We start from the raw sequence: 17173 nt of genomic DNA on the forward strand, positions 1-17173 counted from the left end.
GTTCAAATACATCAAATCAATTAGATGAATCAATTTTAAAACGACATTTCACTGAACGAATGGTTATTTATGCAACAAATGACTAGATTGGAGAAAACAGCATTGCATATTAAATCAATGAATGCATTTATATTTTAATAATCAGTATTGCAAACATGCCAATTCAATGTGTTTCCAAACTTAAAAAAATAAAAAGGTAAAAAACATAACATCGAAGTCGAAATTTTGTTCGCCATGAGTTCACCTTGTGTTGACGTTAGCATTAGCAAAAGGATACAGATGCCCAGTACTAGCGCTCCAATGGCGACCCCAGTCAGCACGTTACGCGCACGCATCTTCTGTGTCTTCTTCCTCCACTGCTCCAGTTCCACCTGCTTGATGAAGTGCAACTGCTCCCGGGACAGTTCCTCTTTACTCGGATCTATCCTGGTCGCAAACGGGGCGTCAGATCGCTTCGGTGTCTTGTCTGCCATGTTTGTCCGGCTAGTTTGTTAACCTGCTTGTTTCGCAAGTTTGTAGCTGCAGATTTGCAAAGCATCGAAACGGTGGACGACCCAATGCACAGTAACGCGAAAGAACACATCGTGGTTATTTTCAGATCTAGTCGCTGTGATGCAGCTATTAAACAAGTCCGGCAAGAAACAAAACCCCTGAATGAAATCGTTCCTACCAAATGCACACTGCGGCTTCGAAACGCACACGGCACAAACTGCTAGGCAACAGCGCTATCTTGTGGAAATACGATATAGGCAATATAATCACGACCAATTGAAACTAAACTACATTGAGTGGCAACGACATTTTAAATAGGAAGTGTGCCACAAAAGGCAATAAACGGCGTCACAAATGGCGACGAATCTAGGGAGTCCTCAAAGGTTAAGGTTTCGACAGGCCTCAGTGGAGATGCTGACGGACTTTCTCACCAATCTCAATGAGAGAAATAAAGATAACCTCCGCAGTTTGTCCACCGGCGACGGAGACTTCAAGGATAAAAGATTATTTGGTAAAAAGCACAGCACGTCCAATTTTTCCAAACAAACAGCTAAAAACATTCAATGGCAAAGCAAATAGAAAGAAAAGTAGCATGCTACGAATCAATAAGATAACGTATATTGAGAACAATTAGACACATCTCCAAAGGAAATCACAACCGCGTGTACTGTAAATAAACATTTCCCTGTTATATATCAGCTCCCTCATGTTTCTGCAGAATACACTTTGCTGATGTGTCAAGAGCTCCGACTTGACCTGGCTATTGCTTACCATGCCGTCGAATTACTTCAAAGGTAACGAAAGGGTGGCCGTTTTTGCTTGGGATTAAAAAGAGCCAAAAGTACTTCAGTAGTTGTACTGATACTTTAGTTTAAAAAAAGCTAATGTAATGGTGATTTTTTTCCCCACCCCAAATATTGCAATTGTGGTTTAATATGAGATTCTTTTTTTCAAGGCTGACCAATCAAATAGAAGCATTTTTTCCCCCTGAATTGATGCCGATGTGAAAAAAATTAACAGTTTCTTCCAAATTGGTGCTGGGATTAAAAAGTTTTGTTTGGGCTTCTCAGGTTCATGGTCAAGCACATCACACATTTGCTGACACCCGGAGGTTCGAGCGCGGCCGAAGTGAAGGCCCACGAGGACGCTGTGTTCGAGCAGATCCGGGGGAGATTCGCCTTGATCGTGTTTTCCTGTGTGCAGCTAGCCAGCAAGTTGTCACTGCACAGCCACGTAAGGCAGAAAACGATTTACATCCTCAGTCACACTTTCAAAACATGTCTTAACCCCCCCACCCCCAACCTCCCTTCCAGATCGTCGACATCGTCGACATCAACAAGGCCGTCCGCTTTCTGCGCTCGATCGGTTTCGACTTCTCCAAACAGGCCATTCTGGAATCGGAGCTGATGGTGCTGAAGGGGCTCCAATTTCAACTGGACCCGCCCAACCCTCTCACCTATGTGGAAATACTTCTGGAGGTGCTGGGTAGGGCTGGACAGTTTGGCCGTAAAAGAAAATCTCAGGAATTAAAATCACTTTTGAAAATAATTAGTCACTCGTCTTGTTGCAAACGTTACTTATATGACAACACCTAATGTGATTCTGTGCACAGCACCAATGTTGTGAGTGCAACTAACAACTAACCATGGAAGCATCCCGCATCCCCAGGCCACAATGAGCCGAGCGCCCCTGTGGAACGCCTGCACCAGATGTGCCGCCACGTGCTCCAGTTTGTCAGTTTGCAGCGAGACACTTTTTACGACACCCTGCTGAGCATCACCGCGCAAACCCGCAAACCTACCGCGGAGCAGAGGTACTGCCGACTGGCCAGAACATGCTTGCGTTCTCATCCGAGCAATACTGACAAGAAAACAATGTGGGAAAAGACATTTTGTGAAAAGCAATGAAAGCCTTCAAAATAATGTTCTCGTGATACTGCATGACACCCTCCCAGAGAGAAGTTTGTGCCGGTGACAGAAGATTGCATGCTGCTAGGCGTGGGCGTCATCGCCACCGCCGCCTTCATCCTCCACATCAGAGACTGGGAGCAGGTGAAGCCGTTCAAAATCCTCTCTTGAAAAGGAGTCAGCGTTAAGAGCGTCGCTGTTGTCGCTCATTGTTGGGATTTTGCGGTGCAGGTGGTGCAAGAATTGAGCCACATCACGGGAATCTCCACCACCAGCATCAGAGATTTCACCCGCGTCACCCTCACGCTCATCGTTGGGACGCCCAGAGATGGCCAGTGATGAGTCAAATCATTTCTTGTCCTCATATTTGTGCTGTTGTTTTTTTTCTTCGCAAGAACCATTTACAGTTCGTTGAAAGTTCATAAAATACATGATGTTGCTCATCCTTTGGCATACTAGGCCTAGCAATTGTTTGTACACTTTCATGTCAATTCAAAGTTAGTTTGGGGATCTTGAAAAGTAGTTAGTGGTGGGACTAAGTTGACCAACTCATGCAGCTGAAAGTTGTTTTTTTCTCCACAAATTTATTGCAAACTGAATAAAACATTTTGAAGTCCTTTTTTCAGGTTGTCATGACATGTAGCAAATGTCCATAAAGCACCAAGTCAGAACATCATCAGGATAAAATACAGGCAAGACACATTTGACTTGTGCTATTAAAAAAAAAAAAGAGGATTCTATCAGTCAGCCAACTTTTGAGTAAAAAGTAAAAACGACCCATCTGGAAATAAAGGCAGACCAGACCGCTTACTAATCAAGCAGACTAGCTTATCGCGGCCACGCCAAATGTGCTTTGACACTAGCATTCACGCTCTCATGAAATAGCAAAAGAACACTAAAGCATTCTCACGTACGAGCAGCGACGTCGGCGAGGATGGCGTCCATTTCGGCCGCGCGTCTAGAATTCATCGTCCGAGCTGAGCAGGAGGGTTTTCTCCGTGTCCCCGTGGCTGTTGACGCCGCCGATGGAGCGCGAGACGGGCGGCGCCACGCCCTGCTCCAGTGTGGACTGCTGGGTGTACTGTTGGTAGGCCGGCGAGAAGTTGTGAATGGCGTCCTGGACCATGTCGCCCGGGTTCATCGTCTCCTTCAGGCTGCTGGAGATGCTCTTCATCGGGGCGCAGCTGCCTGCGCACGCAGACAAAAAGGTCCAAATTCAGAGTGACAGTTGGATGGACAATGCAGATTTAACCCTTTTCGGGTCAGGGGTCAAGTCAACAGTATTTATAGAGCACTTTCAAACAGCCATCGCTGCATACAAAGTGCTGTACATGGAGCGATTTAACATACAAGGGGTGACTACAGTTAAGACAGCTTATCATGTTATTAGGTTATGGGGGGGGGGGGGGGTGAAAGGGTTAAATAGAGCAGGAAACAGTCAGTGTGTAACCTACCAAACTCTCCACTGGTTGGAAGGGGTCCTTTCAAAACGCGGCGGAGAAGAAAAAGGAAAATGAAGGTTTGTGTAAGAACACGAGAGGAGAACGACACTCGGGTGGGACAACAATAAGGAGGAGAAAGGCAAAAGTCAGAAAAGTAGCTCGAAAAAAAGAATTGGAAAAGTGAGGCGCGGGAATACTGCCGCATTTGACGTCCGCCCCCTCACCTTGTGCGCTCATACTTTTGTCCACGTAGACTTTGTACGTGAAAGCGAAGCGCAGGACCAGCGCGGCAAAAAACATCTCGATGCAAATGATGAAGTTCTGGTAACCGGCGGCGACGGTGCCCTCGCCGACCGACACCTCCACCGAGTTAATCTGGGGGATGGCGCCGCACTTCTCCATGATGGCCAGAAACACGCCTGGTGCGAAAATCAAAACACGTTTCTCCTTCAATGACCACGTTTCAAGAATGTCTTCTCCATTCGGGGGCCGGAGTTGAGCGCACCTTGCCAGAAGGAGAGGAAGATGACCAACTTGACCATGACGAACTTGAGCATGGGCCCGTAAGGTCTGAGCAGGTCGCGGGTGGCAAAGTAGAAGAGGAAGAGGGCGTACAGCGACAGGCTGACCGAGATGTTGCAGATGATGGTGACGTAGATGTAACCGCTGGCGGCGCTGTGGAATCGACGGCGAAACGCAGGAAAAACGTCTTTCGGGCTGTCGTTTTCAGGGTCATGTTACGGAACTTTTTTTTTTTAATCATCCATCCATCCATTTTCTGGACCGCTTAATCCTCACTAGGGTCGCGGGGGGTGCTGGAGCCTATCCCAGCCGTCTTCGGGCAGTAGGCGGGGGACACCCTGGATCAGTTGCCAGCCAATCGCAGGGCACACAGAGACGAACAACCAACCATGCTCACATTCACACCTAGGGACAATTTAGAGTGTTCAATCAGCCTGCCACGCATGTTTTTGGAATGCGGGAGGAAACCGGAGCACCCGGAGAAAACCCACGCAGGCCCGGGGAGAACATGCAAACTCCACACAGGGAGGCCGGAGCTGGAATCGAACCCGGTACCTCTGCACTGTGAAGCCGACGTGCTAACCACTGGACTACCGGGCCGCCCCTTTTTTAATCACTTGTATACAAATAGCAATCGATTTGTAAAACTTGCCCGACGTTCCACACTCTATGACAACCAACTCTGGGCCAATTGCATTTTGGCAGTTAAACGTGCACCCCCCCCCTCCCAAAAAAAAAAAAAAAAAAACATTATAGGGCGGCCCGGTAGTCCAGTGGTTAGCACGTCGGCTTCACAGTGCAGAGGTACCGGGTTCGATTCCAGCTCCGGCCTCCCTGTGTGGAGTTTGCATGTTCTCCCAGGCCCTGCGTGGGTTTTCTGCGGGTGCCCCGGTTTCCTCCCACATTCCAAAAAACATGCATGGCAGGCTGATTGGACGCTCTAAATTGTCTCTGTGTGCCCTGCGATTGGCTGGCAACTGATCCAGGGTGTCCCCCGCCTACTGCCCGGAGACAGCTGGGATAGGCTCCAGCACCCCCCGCGACCCTAGTGAGGATCAAGCGGCTCGGAAGATGAATGAATGAATGAATAAAACATTCTATTTACCACGCCCCCAAACGTCAGCCCTTCACTTACTTGAAATCTCCGTCTTTGTATTTCCCGTACGCCTGCAGGATGACGGTAATGGTGGCCATGAGCGGCTTGACCACGCAGAACTGCAGCGTGGCCTGCTTGCAGAAGCGCAGGAAGCCGATGGAGTAGGCCTTTCCCTTCAAGCAGCACGTGCCGAACATGCAGCTGGACCTGACGGCGCGGGACAAATCGGAAATAAACACTCAATCGCTTCAATTTTTTTTTTCAAGATTTTGTCCGTGACAGGGTTAAATAAATGATCGTCAAGAAACGGGCGAGACTTACTCGATGGGTTTCCCTCGGATCTCTGCCATGATGGCGCTCTCTCCTCCAAGGTATTCGTAACACAAACTCAGGAAGTTGTAGATCACAAATGCTTGGGGACAAAAGACATTTTATTATTTATACTTCCTGCAGCGCTCCTGCCAGCCTTTTGTTGTTACATCATCTCTTTTGAGTTATTCACTTCTCCCGCCGTTAGTTTGCCTTTTGGAAAAAAAAAAAAACCTCTACCGTAGCGATGACCGTCGCTCTGGCGGCTTAGTTGTTTACCCATGTTTTCACATCTCCCCGCGGATGCCTTGTCCGCCAAGCCGGTTGCCACGGCGATACAGTAGGCGGGCATACAATGAGAACTTTGCGAGCAAGTTGGGTTGAGGGTGGGTGGGGGGTTTGGACTCATTATCTTGTGGCAGCTTATCCAGTAGCCGAGAACCGTTTCGGAGAGTCGTTGCCATGCAACAGGCCAGTCATCCTTACTCAAGGGAGCACCGGGTCAGGGCTCGGTAACTCGGTATTTTCAAAAGAATGACGCAAACACAAATATTGGGACAAGGAGAGAAAATATGAGGGTGGGTAAACTGTCAAGACGCTTGTCGGTTGGGCCTCTACTTTGGATTTGAAATAGACGACAGTGCTTCCATCCTAACTGTCAAATCGGGCAGTAGAATTCACATGCGACCAACTTTGCCAGTGTCGCTATTGCAAGAGAGAGATAAGCAAATGCAGATCTCTGGTGCTACGCTGTATCGCAAATGAACAGAAATGTAGTCGGGGTGGATAGCAAATAAATAATTTTTTTTTAAAACGTTGCGTTTTTGTTCATGGGGTCACACCAAACTTGTCGGTGATTTTAAAAGCTCTTTGGATTTGAGATCAGCATAGGTTTTGAGGCAACGATCGAGATTAGAAAGTGAAACGAAGCGCGTCAAATGAAAGAGAAAGAAATACGAGCATGTTGGACAAGTTGGACAAGTTGAGGCACCTCACAAAAAATATAATAATAATAATTAATTAATTACCCCCGAAAACGTCAGGGGGGGTCAGAATGACCATCATGTTTCAAATGCTGATACTTGCCCTAAAAACCCAACTTGTCTAGCACAACTGGAAGCTTACTGGTTGATTATTGCGCATGCCTTCAAAAACACAACAATCCAAATAAAAAGCTAAACACTTGACAAAGCGTTTCCTGGCCCCAAAAATGCTCAATTTTCCACATGTTGGGATTGCGCCACACAACATTCATCTCACAGTTTTCCAACGGGGAACTGAATGGGGCTCTTTGTGAGATAAAAAGCTCTTTGTGGCCGAACTAATCAATTAGCAATGGATGGACATATTGTTCCTCTCCAGATTTGATAGCAGCATGTTTCAACTCAACTGGAAAAGTCGCCCACGTCGGGTTGGAAAGGATTTCAACCCTTTCAGGGACAGCGGTTCCTACAGTGGACAGCTTTCGTGTTAGCGTGTTACCGGGTGCGTGAACGGACGAGTTCATCGGTGCAATCGCTCCATCGGCGGCAACTTTTAGCGGGGCAACTTTGCATCGCGGGCCAAGTTTGCTCTTACCTTCGTAGCAGTCCCTGACGGTGTCGAAGTACACGTAGTACTGGTCGTTGGTGAAGAAGAGGAGGCTGAGCCAAGAATCGATGGCGTAGATGGGGACGATGAAGAGGATCCGGACAATGTGTCGCTGCTCCCGGGGGGAGCTATAAAAACGCAGGTGCATGTAGATCTGAAAAAAAACAACAACAACAACAAAAAAGACTGTTGGAGAGAGTAAATATTTGATTGTGCCATACTACGCCCATGACAGTCGTCATTGATAATTGGAGACGGGGGCTACAATTTAGATTCATATTAGAGTTTCTTTTTTCTTTTTTTTTTTTAAACAGACAGCTCGAGTCTCAGTGTATGCGTGTGTGTGTGTGTGTGTGTGTGTTCATGCTCCGTATCACATACACCTGCTGAGGGATGTTGCCGAGCAACCCGTGCTCATCGCTGGGCCCGTGCAGATATGTGTTTACCTTTTACAGGACGAGTGCCGCAGTCATGGGGGCGGGGAGGCCTCCACCCCCCCCCCAGACGGTCGACTTTTCGTGCCAAAACTTTACATAGTAATTAATCAAGGTGCAAGTTGATTTATTTAGCCCACTTAAAAAATATCACATGTGCATGTGAGATCATGCACATGATGTCTTGCGGCATGCTAACAGCCATCGGGAATCACCGCTCGAGAGTTTACCGTGAAGAGGCGCTTGCTTACCTGGTGACAGGTGAGGATGAGGGCGGTCCAGACGAAAAATCCCGTCACGGCCTGGGCCGTGGGGGTCATGAGGAACGTGGGCAGGTCCTGGCTTAACAAAGGGGCATCGCGGAGCCAGGAGATGTTGGGCCCTCCTGGGGCCGGCGTCGCCGCCGGTGAGCCTGGCGTTTCAGCCAATGGGGAGCCTGCCCCCAGCCTCTCCGAGAGAGGCACGTCTCGTCTCCATAGCCTCTGCATCTGCGGATTAAAAAAAAAAAAGAAGAAAAAAGAAAATCAATTTAACGACTATTGATCAAGAGTGACATAACTTTTCCGCCATTAATCATCAACCCGGTTTCAATATTGATAATTTATCCTTTGTGTAATGTGTAATCCTAGACAGAAAAGTTTGTTGTTTTTTTCTCTTTCTTCTTTCTTCTTTCTACATACATTCTTGCTGCTGGAGGCTGTAAATTTCCCCAGTGTGGGACGAATAAAGGATATCTTATCTTAAAACAAAAAAAAACACAGGGATCCGTACAGAAGGATCGCAAGTCGATATGGGCGTCATGTGGACAAGAATGTGTGACTCACACGGACAAAGGCACCTGTGTCCCATTGCAGAAAAAAAAACAACAACTTTTTTTTATTCCATCAATCCTGACCGAATCACATACCTCAATTACTGCCATTGTGGTTCTCACTTGGGTCGCTTGAGGTAGTTCAGCGTGTCAAAAGCCAGTAGGACAAACAACATCAATGCACACTGTAATCTTGTTCAGCCTTTCATTCATGACACCATAAAGCATGATATGACTTGTCTGGTCGCAATCTATGACATCATTGTCCCACAACAAAAAAAAAATCTGGTATTTTCTTGTCAAACTTGATAGGAAAGGGGACAGTCAAAGTTGCCTTTTTTTTAAATGGACCATTTAAAGTGTTGCCGGATAGTCGAAGGATGAAGGATGTACTTCGCATACAATAATGTTCTGTCAGCTATGCATGTACTTGTCTTACGTATCAAAGCATTCCCTGTTTTGTGAGAAAATAAGATTACATCTCCACATGAGTATTATTCTTGTTTTGAAAAGACCCAATATCGGACGATTGATTAATCATGCCCTCCTGTTCGTAAAAAGTCAAATAAACAGGAGTATGAAGGCATTAACGTCAAATTTGGGTACTAGGACCTGCAATGTGTGAAATCCAGCCACAGTAATCAGATTACAGTTTGGTAAAGCAACTAAAACAATTTCTCCCAGAGTCATGCGGCAATGGATCACAAGTCTAACTGACACAACAACAACAACATCTGGACACAACACGAGCCTATGTAATAAAATTGGGCATCTTAATAAAATAGATGGCGTTACTTTCTCGCCTCTCTCTGTGGGATTGAATGGTTTCTCTCTATGGTTTCTCTGCCTGTGTGTGCATGACGGGTTCATTTGTGCTGGTTTGCCAGCGATCAGCAGATGTACACATAAAAGAGAAGTGGAGGCATCAGCAGTCAGTCACACACACATACATGGATGACTGAGGGGCTTGGGACATCTGCGTGTTGAAATTTAAAAAAGGCAAATAAATCACGCACGCGCAGGAATAATAATCTGTGTGTGTCATAAGGTCAGGGCTCCGTTTGCAACAGATGGAATGGGACATATGGAGTGGGGGTGGGGGCGGAGGGTGGGGGCTGTTTATCAACATAATGAAAATAAATGCGTGGGGTGACCACCATGTTTTTGAAATGTGCAACTAAACGACAAAAAAACAACAACGGGGTCTCACCTTTGCTAGTAATTCCTCGTGAAAACAAAGCCTACGTGGAACTTGAAAACCTGGAATTGAGAAACGAGAGTTTTTATTAGTACTCACGTGCGTGATTTGATTGTATTGCAAGTCTGAACTTACCAAATGAAAACAATCCAATGCCTCCCGGGACAAGTTTAACTGTCGACCCCGAAATAGCCCGTAAACGGCCTTAATTCCAGCTCAGAGTCGAACCGTCGCACCCCCGGACATCCATGTTGAGCGCTCGCCGATCCGTTAACCTTCCACTTTTGCTCACCTAATCTTTCCCCTTCATGCTTCACAGCTTAAACGTTACCTTTCGTGCGCACCTGTCCCCACTTTAACACCAGCGTTTGTCCGTCAAGTCCTCCAAAAGGCGAGACGGTTAACTTCTCATTCGTCTGCGGTCCTCCCCTTCTCCCTCAAGACTTTGGGTCGACAGGGGTAATCATACAGTCCCCACCCACTTAGCCAGATCCAGACGACACAGCCAATCACGGCCCGGGTGATTTAATAACACGGAAATAGAAGTGCATACGAGTCTAAAGCTTTATTTTATTTTATTTTATTTTCAATGTTCCAACATTAATTTGTACATAAACACTTTGAAAAACCCGAATAATAATAATACAAGTATTTGTACGCTGGAATACTTTGCTGAGTTATCACTAATTAACCTGCTAAATGTGCGAATAGACCTTCAGTACTGCTTTATTTTTTTGTGGGTGTCGCTTTCCTAAAATGTTGATGTTCATATACTTAGATGCTATCACTGCCTGCAAAATATAATGTATGGTCAAACCAAAATTTCAAAATGTTTTTGAAAAAAACAACAACAGCTGTTTGTGACGTCATGCCCACTGTGATCATGACATCACTAATCCACTGTCGAAAGAAGCGTTTGATTTTTGATCTATTAACTGCTTCAAACAACGAAGTGTTACGTAAGAATAGTTGTTATGATGGCATTATTGTGCAAGTTTTATGCTGTGTGTTCTGTTGTGCTATTTTTAATTTATATTTATTTTATTATTTGTTTTTAATGTAGTGAGTGAATGTCATCTGAAAATAAACACTCGGGTGACATTCAACAGGTCAGCATGTCCATATTTTTTTAATGATTCTTAAAATTATGTACAAATATCAGAGCAACAAAATCAAAGCACAGTAAAGAAATGCACAAGACATCATCAGATCTAGACATAACCCTTTATAAGTTCATTTCTGTTTGACATTATAGGGATAACCATGTTGTTCTGATACATTCTGGAAATTGTCATTTACATTTTGCCCAAAGAAAACAAACTGTATGCATCACACAACATGAAAACAAAAACAAAACAAAAAACAGCACAATACACCCATCAGCAAGATTGCTTAACTTACACATTGGAATAAGAAGTTGTCATAACATTCATTCGGTGAGCTTCGCTCCTCATTCCCTCTTCACGTTGTCTACTTTTAATACCTCATAAGAGAGAAAATAGTCCGCTCTTTTTTTTGTGTATGTGTAGATTATTGTAATTCCTCATTCCTTCATATTTTGGCCAAAAGAGGCAAAGCCCGGCGATGGATGATGATGATAACAGACCGACATTTTAGTCTATTTCTAAGAAAGATCTAGCGACACAACCAATACATGTCTGACTGCCATGCCGGCTGATTCGATTTTTATATGAAAGACATCAATATTTAACTCCTTAACATTAGCATTTCGATTGTAGTTTATTCCAGCTGTAAACCACGGAAACCTGAACGTTTGTGCAATTGGATGTACTGTACCATGTGTGTCCTTCGCACGTTGAAGTCTATGTAACGTGATAATTGGTTAATGTCACTCCCCCCCGCCCTCCAAACTGCATCTTATAACGAGTCAAAGACCAGTATGACTGAAATTCGTTTGTTGTTGTTGTTTTTTTTTTCCTGGCCCACTGGTTTCCATCATTGAAGCTTTACTTTGGCTTCTTCTGGTCACCAGAGCTCACACACGGACGCCAGTGACCTCCCCGTTTAGGCGCCTGCGACGTCTCCTCTTCCTGCTCCTGCACTCACTCCCGCTTTTATGTATCCTTTAGAAAAGCGAGGGGTATTCTGTCGTTGATTCCCCTCCAGTCGCTGGATGACGACGGAGAAAACATCAAAAGTACCATTTGAGACTAAATTTCGTTTGGATCTTTCTCCATCGACACCGACGCAGACGTTTGTGTGTCACGTGTCTTCTTACCTGCCAGGAAGAACTCACTTTGCCAGATGTTCAAACGGCACACTGACCTGAACATGGAGCCGGGTGAGCAGGGGGATTAATAATAATTGAGGTTACTGTATGTAAATGCAAATCTCATCGTACCTGCGATGCGGTTATGCGCGATTGGTCGAGGCGCGCGGAGAGGTCAGCGGCCGACGCGTTGGCGGGGGCGCCGCGATGCAACCTCATGGCCACTTTGCGCTCTCGTTCCACCCGTTCCGCTCGGCCCACCTGAGGAGAGCGGTTACCTGTAATGCAAACACCTTTAATTCATTAAAAAAATATATATATAAAATAAAAAAATAGGACAAATTCCCTCCAGCATAGTGACGCACGCCACTGTCCTAACCTGACTGCTGGACCCCGCGCGTGACCGCTTTCGACTGAATGACGTCTGCTTCGTTCTTGACTCGGTTGGCCGCTGAAGGTTTGGGTCCAGACGGCAAAGCTTGACCCCCGCCGAGCCTTTGAGCTTCCCCCGCGCGGTCGTCTTCATCTTTTTCCTCCTTACGTTCTTTATCTCCATCTTCCGCTGTCCTGCCGGCCCCCTGAAAAAGCAGCACCTTAAAAATCTTTTTTTTTCCAGTGACATATCGTTGTCGTCAGGAAACGGTGACACTCACAAACTTGAGCATGCTCCAGTCAAAGACGTAGTCATAAGAGAAGCCCTGTCGGTGGAAAAGGTTCCTGAAGAGCTGCCTCAGGTACGAGTAGTCCGGCTTGTCGTCGAAGCGCAGGGAGCGACACAGGTTCAGGTAGGTTGAGAACACAGCTGGGGAGACAAAGAGAGAATCGGTAGATGCTTTGGAGCACAACAAAATAAGCAGAAGGCTTGATTGAGCTGCTTAAACCGCAACTTTACGGTTTAAGCAGAGTCAATCCCGCCACTGAGCTCGTTCAAATCCTCCTTAGGCGTTCACTCACAGGGGTAGCCCTTGCACAGCACCTCAATCGGAGTGGACATTTTCTTCTCGCTGATGCGTTCATATTTCTGCCGCTTGGTGGCGGCCTTGAGCCCCTGCCAAGGCAGTGAGCCCAAGTTGAAATACATAAGGACGTAGCCCAGGGACTCCAGGTCGTCTCGCCTCGATTGCTCTGCAGGGGGGGAGGGGGTGGGGTCACTAATGTGTCACGTATACATTTTGAGCGGTTAGCTAGTTTGTTGGTTAGCGTTATGATGTCTTACCAATGCCCAGGTGGGTGTTGATGGAGGCGTAGCGGGCGGTGCCGGTGAGGTTTTTGTTCTCTCGGTAGGGAATGTGCTGGTGCGTTCGGGCGTCGCGGTATTTCTTGGCCAGGCCGAAGTCGATGATGTAGACCAGGTTGCCCTTCTTGCCGAGGCCCATCAGGAAGTTGTCGGGCTTCACGTCTCGGTGAATGAAGTTCTTTAGGTGGATGTATTCGATCCTGCTGATCTGGTGCAGACAAAATGTGGCTTTAAAAAAAAAAATGGAGGCCCGTGGGAGAAACAACACGCTGCGGCACATATTGGAATGCCCTCCGACCTCAAAACCAGCGATGGCAGAAAATAAAAAGGACACAACATGTATCTTGCCTTTGTTTGCTCTATGTTTTTCGCCCTTGACGGAGGTAATAAATCGTCCATTTGCTCGGCTGCTGAACGCGGCGAGAGACCGATTTCAAACAGGCCATAATTCAGAAAGAATAAAGCAGTGGAGTCGATGGGATAGAGACAGCGGAGACAAAAAGAGGTCATTTGAAGAAGGTGACTCTTGAAAATTTGAAGACTTCATTGATATACATCAGAACAAAAGTTAAATAACACAAAGCAAAAACTCATCTGATTGGACGAGCCATGTTCCAATCGCAGAAGCAGGCTTCTCGGCGAAGATGAGGATTAATCCCGATTCATTTTCGTCCGAATGATCCAGTTAGTTCCAGGCTAAAATTAGCTTCAGCCTTTCTCTCTTTTTTTTCCCCACCTTTTCTTTTATTTCTATGCAAGTCTGAAGGGGCATCCCATCAGCCACAAACTTTACTTACGTCACATATCAAAGTTGGATATTCATGGGGGGGGGGGGGGGGGGGTAAAATGACTTTCATCTTAATGGAAAATTCTTAGAACATCGAGAAATACACTCCGGGAGTTACCTGATGACTCACGCTTGTCATTCGTTTATCAAATTTGACTTTTTTTTTTTTTTTTAAGCTCACCATTTGATCGGCGAGCAGCAGGACGGTTTTTAGGCTGAACTTGCGGGAACAGAAGTTGAAGAGGTCCTCCAGACTGGGGCCCAGCAGCTCCATCACCATCACGTTGTAATCGCCCTCGGCTCCGCACCACTTGATGGACGGGATACCCACTGCGAGGAGGGAGGTTCCATACCACTTCTTTTTCAAATCGATATCAGTATGGGTAGCCTCCGATACCGAGTACCGATACCCAAAAATGACAAAAAAAATTTTTGAACGACGATCTTTCTTTCGAATACAGATGATGCACGATTCCTCCTGGGATGTCAACCTGCCGCGATATAATGCCAACTAATGCCCGCCCCCCCCCCCCCCCCCCACTACCCCTCATTCAGCCTCACCTCCTCCCTGCATCATCTTGTAGAATTTACTCTCAATGTGGAGCTGCGGATGTTTGGTCTTGACGCATTCCAGTTTGATGGCGACTTCCTCTCCTGTGGTGAGGTTGGAACCTAATGAGGAGCGACAACATTAAAAAAAAAATAATAATAAATAACAACAACTAAAACGAAATCACAAATATTGCATTGAGAATAATGTAAAGGAAACTCTCACCGAGGTAAATGTCTCCGAAGGAGCCGCTCCCGATTTTCCTCCCGAGGCGGTACTTGTTTCCCACTCTCAGCTCCATGGCGACTAACTCACTGAAACACACACACACACACTATCATTCACCACTGGAAATCAGAATGAGGACACATCACAATCTTAAGACTCAATGAAAAGAGCGCCCCCCCCACCCCAACACCCACCCAAGGGTCCTTTACAAATAAAATAGAGCAGCAATGACACAATAAAAAGGAAACTTTTATCCTCTTTTCAAAGGAAGCTCATCGCGTCTTCCTTCGCATCCTCACCGGACCGTCACAAACAGTAGTTGCATAACAGAGAGAAAAGCAATGATGATATTTTGAATGAGTCGTGTTCTTCCCGTGAAGGCACAAGACGAAGGTTGGATGGGCACCTTCTAACGTACGACAAGGTACACACTGCCTGATTTCCATTTACAGTATAAAAATGTTTATCCGATTGGTTTAAAGTTTGAAGTTCTTTCGGAAGGCCTTGGGCAGATTAACCGTTTCATGCACCTGGTAACGTGATAACATGATAAACTTGGGTTAATACCACAAGAGTAAGTGTGAAATGTCTTCTAATTTTCTGTGACAGTAGGTAACATTTAAGGCAACATGTTTTTTTTATGCACTGCACCTGCTGACATGAGGACACAGACACACTGTCATTCAACACTGATGCTCAATAGAGCATGAGGACAAGCCACTAGCTTTAAATTCAATGCTAAGAGCACCCCCCCCCCCCCAGTCCCCTGGGGGGGCTCCTTTACAAACAATGCAGGGGCAGCAAGCGAGTGAAAAGGAAACCCAACCAAAGGGAGTTGATCCAGTCTTTGCATCATCATGAGACTATTACCAGTTGCATAAGAGGAACGTGAAGAACAGCGATGATGAGATTTGAATGAGTCACGTTATTCCCTGGTCGACCTCACGGTTCTGACGGTCAGGGTTCAAATCTCAGCTACGGATTCCCAAATCACGCATGATGGATTCAGGACAAAGCATTACTATTGAAGCTCCTCAACTCACTGCCTTTTGCTATGGCAAAGAACGTGACAACCAATATTATCTTGAAAATGCAGCTTTCTTTCCAGAGGAAATTGTAGTCTCTTCTTTCTCATTTTTTGGGCCTGTTCCATTGTTTTTAAGAAGCTCTAAACTTATGTTTACTATCTTGTAAGCTTACTTTTTCCCCGATGAGCAAGGGCCGGATGTACCCGGTTCTCCAAACGAGATTTATTTCACACTCTGGTGATCAATATTTTTTTTTTTTTTTGTTCAGTCCCTCTGGGCCTGAGGCCCGGTACCTCTCCATGACCTGGCCCTTGGGGACCTCTGCTGTAGAGGAAATGAATGGATGGATGGATGTTAGTCCTCATGTACAGCAAGTGAGCAATGTCATAGGACCCATTAGTCAACATCTAAGGAAACTTAAGCTCAAAGTGGGAGCAGGGTGGGGGGGTCACTGCTGCACTGGACATGGAGTCAGAAGTCATAAATACACGCACACAAACTGCTGCTGCACATTGGCTCAGCCTCTTCTAAACAGCCAGTTACACAACTGGCTAACAAGATGTTGCAGTAAAAACGCCGCAACGACAGTCGGATGTCATATTTATGCTGACAAAAAAAGAAAACCCGGAAACGATCCATAAAATCGTATTTAAGACATGACACCCTGCATGTAAAGAGAACGTTGATGAGCTCACCGGTCGTCTGGGCCGACGTTGCGGTCTCACTCGGGGGCCCTGGACGGCGACATACATTTGCGGCTCATCCTCGCAAGACCCGGGGCTTCCTCCGAAGGTTCGCCCGTTGTCACGATGCTGCCGTGTCGAGAGGGAAAGAACGCAGAACAGACACGAGTGTCTTCCCCCGCCGCCACTTTCCTCCTCCTAGTCGTCGTCTAGCTGACACACACACGCACACACCCTCCCACTTTACGCCAACTGCCTATGATGTCATCCGTTGGAGCATGAATGAAGCACCAGGTACACTTCGACTCAAACAAAACTTATGTTTTGTTGGAGCCTAAATAACGTTCTGAATACGCCGTGAAGTCATAATGCAGCACTCTAAACAAAGGTCGGGATGCAGGTTTGAACATTTTGTGTCCTTAGAAGGTCTGAATAATGTCACCACAGTTGGTAAAATGGGCCAAACAGCACCGTCTGGTGGACAGTACTGGTAGTGCTGGCGACCGCACTTGGGTTACTACGGACACCAAGTTAAAAAAAAATCTATAATAAAAATATAAATAACCGATTTATACAACACTTATACAAATGGCACTAACTGTGTTCCCCCCACAAATAAACACTCCAAG

General features: G+C 46.1%; 4 protein-coding genes across 9 annotated transcripts in view; 1 reads left to right on the forward strand and 3 right to left on the reverse strand.

Moving 5' to 3' along the window:
• The window catches only part of LOC127604660 (cytochrome c oxidase assembly factor 3 homolog, mitochondrial), a 3216-nt gene extending 2630 nt beyond the window's left edge, over window positions 1-586 (reverse strand). The window contains exon 1 of one of the 3 annotated variants that reach the window (XR_007963380.1): window positions 278-586. Coding sequence is in view for 1 of the 3 variants with exons in the window: in XM_052071869.1 (XP_051927829.1) it covers window positions 278-473 (196 nt within the window). In the remaining 2 variants the exon portion in view is untranslated. The remainder of the gene's footprint in view (window positions 1-277) is intronic. The other 2 variants (XR_007963379.1, XM_052071869.1) reach the window with 2 other exon arrangements.
• An 84-nt stretch (window positions 587-670) lies between these two features.
• On the forward strand, window positions 671-3047 carry cntd1 (cyclin N-terminal domain containing 1). The gene is made up of 7 exons (XM_052071863.1): window positions 671-1003; window positions 1211-1286; window positions 1563-1725; window positions 1806-1977; window positions 2161-2305; window positions 2447-2543; window positions 2631-3047. Exons 1-7 carry the CDS (start codon window positions 847-849, stop codon window positions 2736-2738), a joined length of 918 nt encoding a protein of 305 aa, XP_051927823.1. The 5' UTR covers window positions 671-846; the 3' UTR covers window positions 2739-3047.
• On the reverse strand, window positions 2964-10266 carry tmem184ba (transmembrane protein 184ba). Of its 3 annotated transcripts, XM_052071859.1 has the most exons (10): window positions 9937-10266; window positions 9814-9863; window positions 8044-8280; window positions 7347-7512; window positions 5781-5871; window positions 5499-5666; window positions 4347-4516; window positions 4066-4260; window positions 3854-3880; window positions 2964-3587 (listed from the first exon to the last, which is right to left on the reverse strand). In XM_052071859.1, the coding sequence occupies exons 3-10, from the start codon at window positions 8278-8280 to the stop codon at window positions 3358-3360; spliced, it is 1284 nt and encodes a 427-aa protein (XP_051927819.1). In that variant the 5' UTR covers window positions 9814-9863; window positions 9937-10266; the 3' UTR covers window positions 2964-3357. The 3 variants fall into 3 exon arrangements, with proteins under 3 accessions (XP_051927819.1, XP_051927818.1, XP_051927820.1); XM_052071858.1 differs by lacking the exons at window positions 9814-9863; window positions 9937-10266 and adding an exon at window positions 8700-8866; XM_052071860.1 differs by lacking the exons at window positions 3854-3880; window positions 9814-9863; window positions 9937-10266 and adding an exon at window positions 8700-8859.
• A 645-nt stretch (window positions 10267-10911) lies between these two features.
• On the reverse strand, window positions 10912-16800 carry csnk1e (casein kinase 1, epsilon). 2 transcript variants are annotated; one of them, XM_052071861.1, is made up of 11 exons: window positions 16557-16800; window positions 14831-14919; window positions 14617-14727; window positions 14237-14385; window positions 13248-13476; window positions 12986-13156; window positions 12685-12833; window positions 12411-12609; window positions 12164-12324; window positions 12041-12087; window positions 10912-11931 (listed from the first exon to the last, which is right to left on the reverse strand). In XM_052071861.1, the coding sequence occupies exons 2-10, from the start codon at window positions 14904-14906 to the stop codon at window positions 12055-12057; spliced, it is 1278 nt and encodes a 425-aa protein (XP_051927821.1). In that variant the 5' UTR covers window positions 14907-14919; window positions 16557-16800; the 3' UTR covers window positions 10912-11931; window positions 12041-12054. The 2 variants fall into 2 exon arrangements, with proteins under 2 accessions (XP_051927821.1, XP_051927822.1); XM_052071862.1 differs by having other exon boundaries at window positions 12164-12309; window positions 16557-16793.
• Window positions 16801-17173: the final 373 nt, after the last annotated feature.

The sequence above is a fragment of the Hippocampus zosterae genome, chromosome 7 (assembly GCF_025434085.1).
Source record: "Hippocampus zosterae strain Florida chromosome 7, ASM2543408v3, whole genome shotgun sequence".
In the NCBI taxonomy this organism is placed as follows: domain Eukaryota; kingdom Metazoa; phylum Chordata; class Actinopteri; order Syngnathiformes; family Syngnathidae; genus Hippocampus; species Hippocampus zosterae.